General features: G+C 59.4%; 1 protein-coding gene across 1 annotated transcript; it reads right to left on the bottom strand.

The window, feature by feature from the left end:
• Nucleotides 1-29: 29 nt before the first annotated feature.
• Nucleotides 30-7,157, bottom strand: ATG9B (autophagy related 9B). The gene is made up of 14 exons (XM_070423666.1): nucleotides 6,495-7,157; nucleotides 6,320-6,363; nucleotides 6,113-6,177; nucleotides 5,791-5,952; nucleotides 4,935-5,076; nucleotides 2,757-3,511; nucleotides 2,462-2,615; nucleotides 2,075-2,254; nucleotides 1,373-1,609; nucleotides 1,062-1,195; nucleotides 811-907; nucleotides 503-626; nucleotides 278-416; nucleotides 30-115 (listed from the first exon to the last, which is right to left on the bottom strand). Exons 1-13 carry the CDS (start codon nucleotides 7,042-7,044, stop codon nucleotides 292-294), a joined length of 2,769 nt encoding a protein of 922 aa, XP_070279767.1. The 5' UTR covers nucleotides 7,045-7,157; the 3' UTR covers nucleotides 30-115; nucleotides 278-291.
• Nucleotides 7,158-7,920: the final 763 nt, after the last annotated feature.

Here is a 7,920-nt window from a genome sequence, read left to right as displayed (position 1 = left end):
CATTGACCCCCAAGTCCTGCCCAACTAAAGCATCTCGGGGGCGCCCCTTAAAAGGGCTTGGTGTGTTCTTCCACTCCACCTCTTCTGGTCTCCTGGGCTGGAGAAGCTGGGGAACCTGAGGGAGGAGAAGCCTCTTGGCAAGCAGTCCAGGGGTTTAGGTTCGAGAGGTGACCATCCCCCTCACCTCAAATACCCACCCCTGTTTGCATTCCTCCAAGTCTGGCTCCATCTAATTTCCTACTCATCCCCTTCCCCGCCCCCATTAGACAATACTGACTCTGAGAAGCCCTCTCAGGCAGTGCTATGGGCCTGGCCAGGCTCCTTCTGAGTGTCCGTGGTCTGAAAACCTCCAGGGAACAGATTCTGGGTCCTCTGGGTTCTCCACTGCTGTCTGGGGCTGGAGGCAGGACTGGAGCCTAATGAGAAAAGCTATCAGCTGGGCAGTGCCCTGGTGCCTGCTATCCCCCCAGGACCTGTCCCCTGCACACCCTGACCGCCTCACCATCACTTGACCAGGATGGCTTCTCCTCATCAGGTGAGAGTGTTTGCGGGGGGCTGGACCAGGGCCTGGACAGGGAGGAGGCTGAGGCCTCGCCCCACAATTCCTGCTGCTGCTGCTGATGGAGCTAAATGGAAGAAAAAGAAATGAGGACTTCCTCTTGCTCGAAGCACGAGGCTCAGGCCCTGGGCTGGGCACAGAGAGCTGTGAAGCCTCCTCCCCAGCCCCTGTCGGATACGCCCTTATCCCGCCTCAGCCTCTATGTTGGGCAGTTGCTTTCTCCCCACATCCTTCTGCACCTCTTTACTCACCTGGTGCAGGTAGATGGCATGAAGACTCATCTCAGCAGAAGCAAGTTCTGGTAGCTGGGCCAGCTTCGGGCCCCCAGTACCTCCAGGGGACACACAGCTGGAACAGAGGGTGGCATAGATCAAAGACATGCCCCTCCCCCGGCACCCCACAGGGAGGGCAGGCTTGACCTCCCCTACCCAATCATCCACAGTGCTCCCGCATCTTGCACAACCACCCCTACTCCCCTGAATCTGAGGCCCCCAACCCTCACCTGTGGTCCTGGCCAATTCGGGAAATGGAAGCCAGGAGGCTGGCCGTGGCTGCAGCTGGGCAGGGGGCTGTGGGGCTCAGGTCCCGTGGGGGCAGGAAGGGGTGCACCAAGAGGTTAGCCAAGAAGGCCTCCGGCTGCGGGCACGAGAAGACGGGTCAGGATAGAGGACAGAAGGGGGGAAGGAGGTCTCAGCAAGGCAGGAGAGCAGTCTGGACCGGTGAGTGAGCAGGTTAATACAAAAGGTGAGGCAGAGGGAGGGGAGATGGGTGGGGCCGGAGGTGGGGGCAGAGGGCTGGCCAGGCTTGGCTCACCAGAGGTGAGGAAGAGTCGCTGAGTACCCCAGGAGTGGCAGGGCTGCGAACCGAGGTGGCGCCCAAAGCGGCTGCATCCTGTTGTACCCGGCCTCGAAGTTGCCCCAGGAACTTGGAACTGTGCCCTGGGGGGCGCCATTGTGGGTGCACCAGGGAGAACCTCATCAGGGAGAGCTCAGTCTTTCCGTCCTCTGCACGCTGAGACTGCGAGGCCTCTGTCTGTCCTGCCGAGAGCCACTGAGAGAAAAAAAGCCGTAGTGGGAGCCTCGTGGGGTATGAGGGACAGGAAACACTAGCCCCAGTCTTTAGGTGAAAGAACAGAGGCCACAATAGACACTTGCTCAAGGTCACCCAAAAATACAGCAGCAGAGCTGGGACCTGGGTCAAGGCCCAGCACTGGAAGCTGGTGTGGGCTCAGTGTTTTGCCAGCTATACACAGCAGACCCGCGGCTAGCCTGGGCCTTGGTGGGGAAGGCCAGTCTTACTCCAGGCCCACCCACTGACCAGCCCATTTCCCGGCCTCTCTGGTGGCCTTCACTCCATTTACTGGCGCTAGGATTATACACACATCATCCTTACACAGCCCTGTCCATTGGCTACAGTCATTGTCCTCAAGGACACTAGGGCGCAGGGAAGTGAAGTGAACTGGGCAGCAGCCCCTTATCTAACCATCACCCCGCACATCCTGGGAAGGACTCCAACCTGAGGGTGGCCGTGGCGCTTCACATCCATGAGGGCAAAGGAACAGATGTCACCAACCCCAGCCACATCCACAGTGAAATGATGAAAAAAGTCAATAATCTCCAGGGCACGAGGGCAAAACCAAAAGAGCAGAAACAGTGGGGTGAGGAGCGGGGACAGGAGCTCCTCCAAGAGGGAGACCTGGGGAAGAAGGGGGGGCGTTAAGAAGGGGTTGCTGAGGGTGACCACGACCAAGGGGTCCCCAGGGATGCGGGCCAGGGCAGGAAACCTCCAAGCCAGGCACTCCCCGGCTGCCAGCCCCGGGGCCATTTGTCCCAAGCCCTTTCCGAGACCAGGCGGCTGCACAGCTTCCCAGCAGAGCAGCCCCGCTTGGGTCTGGACCCTCACCGCTCGGTATTGCAACAGCCGCGCCATCTGCCGGTAAGCGCTGGCCCTGCCGGCAGCACCGGGCTCCTCGGGGAGGTAATGCATGTGGGCCAAGGCCGACTGCAGCAGGAGCTGCGGAGAACGCGCCTGGCACTGCTCCTCCGGAATGAAAGACCTGGAGGGCGGGATCCGGGCGGGAAAGGCGCCTGAGGTTAGGAGGCTGTGCGGACGGGGAGGCAGGGCTGAGAGGGGGAGGAGGGGGGACTCAGCCTTAAATCAGAGGCATGCCCCCCTCCCTGGGCAGCTCCCGTCGCACCTGGCCACGGTGGCCGTGACCCCGAGCGCGGTCATGGCGGTGAGCACGTGCTCCACGGCGAGCACGTCCTCGTCATAGACGGTGAGCAGGAGCAGCGCGGCGAGGAGCGCCCCCGCGAAGAAGACGAGCTGGCGGGCCAGCAGCGCGAGCAGGGGCGCGGGGGGCGCCGCGGCGCGCAGGAAGGCGGCGGCGGGCCGGTAGGCGCGGGCCAGGCGCGCGCGCAGCTCGTGCGGCAGCTCGTTGAAGTGGCGGAGCTGCAGGCGGGCCAGGCGGGACCAGCGGCGCGCCCCCAGGGCGCCCGGCTCGCGCCGCAGCAGCTCCACGTGGCTGTAGAAGGCGTGCAGCACCTGCCAGGCCAGCACCAGCGGGCTCAGCGCCAGGTTCACGGCGGCCAGCAGCAGCACGGTGCGCCGCCAGCGCGCGGCCAGGGTGCCCCGCTGCTCATGGCGCTTGTAGGCGTCCGGCAGCTCCCAGCCCCCGCGGAAGAGCGAGAAGGGCCCTCGGAAGAGGAGCAGGTCGACGTTGAGCGCCAGGCCGCGGCTGAGGAAGGCCAGGCTGCCCCCCCAGGGCAGCGCGCAGCGCGCCGGCAGCAGGCCCTTGTTGGCCAGCGCCACCTGGTAGTTGGTGTAGCGCAGGATGCGGTGGTGGACGTCCAGCTCGGTCAGCGGCCGCGGCTGCACGCACAGGCCCCCGCTCCTCTGCAGCGCCAGGAGGCGCGACTGCACCTCGGCCCAGGGCACGGAACTGAGCTCCTCCTGAGGACAGGGGCTGGTGAGTGCCGCGACCTGGAGGCCTCTGCACGGTGATGCCCAAACTCACCATGACCAGAGCTGCAGCCAGAGCTAGCGCCTCCGCCCCACCCCCCCTCACCGTTGTCCTCAAGTGGGAAACCCGTCACCACTCCGCCCTCCTTGCCCTTCCTTAACTGTGTCACTACCCGGGGGCCCTTCCTACTTCCTTTCATCCTCTTCTGCACTGTCCCACGTGGCCCTGCCACTCCTGAGGCCATGAGTCATGTGCTTCCCAGCAACACCTCATAAACTAAACTCTTCAGGTATTTGCTCTCAGCTCCTTCAGAGCAGATTTTCCTGAGCCTCCCGCCCTCACGTCCTACACACGGAGGACACTGCGCGGCCTCAGTGCCCAGGGTGCCTGCCAACGCTCGCCTCGCCTCCACATGCTTCCAGGCGGCCAGCCCCATCCCATGCCATCCCCACAGTAACCTTCCTAAGACTCTGCTGTGTCCACGTCTGGGTGGGGCCGTCAGATCTCACTTGGATCTCCTCTGCAAGCCTCATGTTAGCCCAAATCACCCAGCTGCCCCCGTCCGCTTAGCCAAGTCCCTTTGGGCCAGCCTCTCCAGTCCATCCCAGGGCCTCCCCTACCCCTGGAAGGAAGAGGGAAGGAGGAAAACGAAGAGAGAGGAGAAAGAGAAGGGTGAGCAGTGCTCTGACTCCTGCCCTCGCTGCCTCTGCGGCCCTGGCCCTCCTGCCCTTCCCTGTGCTATGCCGAGGGAAGACCATGGCGACTTCCTGGGACCTCTCCCCTGGCTGTACAGGAGTTACGTGCAGAAGGCCTAGGCTTCTAGGGGCAGCGAGGGAAGCTGGCTGCAGAAGGGAGCCTTGGACAGTGCTTTAAAGGGAGGACTCAGACACAAAACAAGGAGCGTGAGCAAGACAGGGAGGTAAGAAAGAGCAAAGCAGGACCCAGGGACAGTGACGGGGTCCGTGCAGTTGCTGACCGCAACACGGGGCAAAGCCAGAACGGGGAGTGGATCACCCCGCAGGGCCTGGGCACAGATGCAGGCAGTGGGTTTCTCTCCTCACTGCTGCCCACAGGTATTCACTGCCTGCCTGCTCCCTGCATCCGGGCGTGGCCTGCCTCCCGACCTCCTGTCCTTCCCAACCCCACCCCAGTTCCTCCTCCAGTAAACATCATAAGCACGTGACTGTACGTAATCTTCTATAACCCATCTAAACCCACTAGGCCTCACTAGAGTGGGGACCGTGTTTTATAAGTGGTGGTACCTCCTAAGATTATTCGGGGCCTAGAGTAGATGTCAATGAGGCCTTCTGCCAGCTTTCCAATGGGCCCTTCTGTCAGTATAGCCCCTACTCCTCCCCGGACTCTGCCCCATGACATGGCACCCCTCCACACAGACACCCCCACCCAGCTCACCGGGGGGATGTGCAGGGCCTCCCTGTAAAACACTTGGATGTCCCAGAAGCTGAAGAGGTTGCAGACTGAGCGAAGCAGCTGAACGAGCCAGAAGGCCGCAGCCAGGATCAGAAGGAAGACCAGGAGAGGGCTTGAGCGGATCCTGGGGGTGGAGGGTAACATAGCGAGAAAGTGGGACCCCCATGGAGAGGGAGACAAGACTTGGGGAGCAATAGGAAAGTCATGCAGGAGATCCAGCAAGACCAGCGGTTCTCAAAGTGTGGGGTGTCTGGCGGTCCTTGAGACCCTTGAAAATGTCTGCAAGGTCAAAACTTTTTTTCAGGTAATACTAATGTTTCTTCCACTTTTCTTCTCATTCTTTCACGAACATAGAGTAGAGTTTTCCAGAGACTGCACTGACAGCCAATGGAATGTGTGCTCTTAGGTTCTGCAGCTGTCCTCAGCTTTAATTTCTAATGAGGTAACTATAGATATGACTCTCATAAGCAAAAGTTCCTGGAGTTCTGAATAAATTTCAAGGGTATAAAACGGGGGTGGGGAACCTTTTTTCTGCCAATGGCCATTTGGATATTTATAACATCATTTGCAAGGCCAAACAAAATTATTAACTTAAAAATTAGCCTGCTATATTTGGTCAAACATTTAATTAACTCACCCCTAATGCCTTGGCAGGCCAGACCAAATGATTTCACTGGCCTTATACGGCCCGTGGGCCAGACGTTCCTCACCCCTGGAATACAAGGTACAGTATTCTGAGACCCAAACCTTGGAGAACTGATGATCAAGCCCAGGGACAAAAAACAGGTGGCTCTTGTCTGCTCCTCTCCCTCACCCACCCCCACCAGGTGTCACTCACCGCTGGGCACACTGGGACGAGGGTAGGATGGCATCTGACAAAGTCACTTTGCTGTGAGGCAGCCCAGGTCTTGTTTGGTTGTTTGGTTGGTTGGCAAAGAGAATGTTGTAATCCACGCAGCGAAGAAGGAAGGTCGTGAAGGTGATGATGAAAACAAATTGCCTGGAGAGCCGGGAGTTCAGTGATTAGCCTGAGAGCAGAGGGGCTGCTGCCCAGCCTCCAGGCCAGCTCAGTCTGCCTCTCCACTTGGCTGAGCCCCTGGCTGCTTGGGGAGGCTCTGCGTGGGCTAGAAGCACAGGGGCTACCAGGACAAGCATCTCACCCCAGCTGGAAGACATCCTCCAGCAGGATACAGGCAAAGCCATTCCGCTGGTGGTAGCTGTAGATGTGGCAGGTGTGTCAAGAAATAATCTTGAGACATGATGGGCCTTCCCTGAGCATACCTTCCCCTCACTCCCCCAACCCCTGCACCCTCAGAGTCCCCGGCCAAGGATGGCGCCTGCCCTGCCAAGTCCAGTACAAAGGATATCTTGGTGAAGAAGCTGTCCAGGTTCTGAATGTGGTGCCAGGAGCCTGGGCACAGAGAGAAGAGCGTTAGGACTCAGCTCTCATCTAAGCAAGCTTTCCACACTCTCAACCTGCTGCCTTGATCCCCAGGCCCTCCCCAACCCACACCCCCCACCACCCCACACCCACATGCTCACCTCGGAGCCCTTCAGGCACATGAAGCAGGGGCTGCTGCTCCTCCCCATGGAGGGGTGAGTCTTGGGACCCCTCAGGGTCACAGTCCTCCAGCCGCTCATAATCCTGCTCAGGGATCAGAGGGCCTATCCGCAGCCCAGGATTGTCCTGGGGGCATCGGCGTGAAGGAGGGGCAGTCACCGAAGCCAGGGGTGGGGTGGAATGGGAACCCCAGGAGGGAGGAGCAGTGATGGGTGTCATCACAAGCTCTACCTGTGTTGGGGGTGTGGCTGGGGTGGGGAGGGCCCTGTGTGGAGGCTGAGAAGCCCCTGGGGTCTGTACAGCTGGGCAGGAGGGCCCCAGGACGGGAGGAGGAACTGAAGAAGGCACACTTCTCGTGTGAGGAGCAGGGGACAGAGAGAAGATGGAGAGCCTCCCTCCCCCAGGCCCCCGACACGGAGGAGGAGGAAGAGGAGGCAGTGGCATGGGGAGGAGGGGCACTGATCCAGGCCCCAGGTCTCCCCATTGCCCCAGCTGCCCCCTGCTCCTCCCCCAGCCCATTCGCCTCACCATCAGGTTGGTGGCTTCTCCTGAAAGTTTGGAAGGATGGCAGCCGCTGCTGCTTCCACAGAGGTTTGAGGAGCTGAGCAGGAACTTTGACAAGACAGTGACAACAACACAGTGACTCAGTGGGGGCAGGCCCCAGGCGTCCCAGCTCCCAGTCACCTATATAAGCACTCACACCCCCTTCCAGGACAACCTGCAACTGAAGCTCTCAGGCCCCGCCTCCATACCTGGGCGGGGCATCAGCCGAAGGGGCGGAGGCTGAAGAACAGACCAGAGGAGACATCTAGTGTCCCATCCTCAGATCTCAAGAGGATTTGAAGGGGAGTCTAGAGAGTAGCAGCCAAAATAACAAAAGCAAAACGAAAACCCATCAAAGAAGATTATAGGACTATGGGGCCAAGATATTACATCTTTGATTTCTTAAAATCATGTCTTCTCTCCCTACACACACACACAAAGTGATCAACAGAGAAATGCTTTAAGACCAAAAACAGGAAGGAAGGTAGGAAGGAAGGAAGGAAGGAAGGAAGGAAGGAAGGAAGGAAGGAAGGAAGGAAGGGAGGGAGGGAGGGAGGGAGGGAGGGAGGGAGGGAGGGAGGGAGGAAGGAAGGAAGGAAGGAAGGAAAGAAGGAAAGAAGGAAGGAAGGAAAGGAAAGGCTGCCTATTTTGTCTGATAGTACTCAGGAAGGGAAGAGGGGAGACTGCCCAACTTCACATCCAGGTCAGGGGACACTGAAAGGAAGGAAGGGAAGAAAGGAGAGGCAGCTATTTTGTATGTGAGAAGTGGGTTTTTGGAGCTTACAGTAGAAAAGCGGGGTTCCTTGGGGGTTCCATTATGCTTACTTCTTTATCCTCTTGAACAATGAAACCCTCTCCCCCAAG

The sequence above is a fragment of the Myotis yumanensis genome, unplaced genomic scaffold (genome assembly GCF_028538775.1).
Source record: "Myotis yumanensis isolate MYYU_CA2020_CCGP unplaced genomic scaffold, mMyoYum1.0.hap1 SCAF_9, whole genome shotgun sequence".
NCBI classification, from domain to species: Eukaryota; Metazoa; Chordata; class Mammalia; order Chiroptera; family Vespertilionidae; genus Myotis; species Myotis yumanensis.
This window is presented reverse-complemented; position numbering and strand designations above follow the sequence as displayed.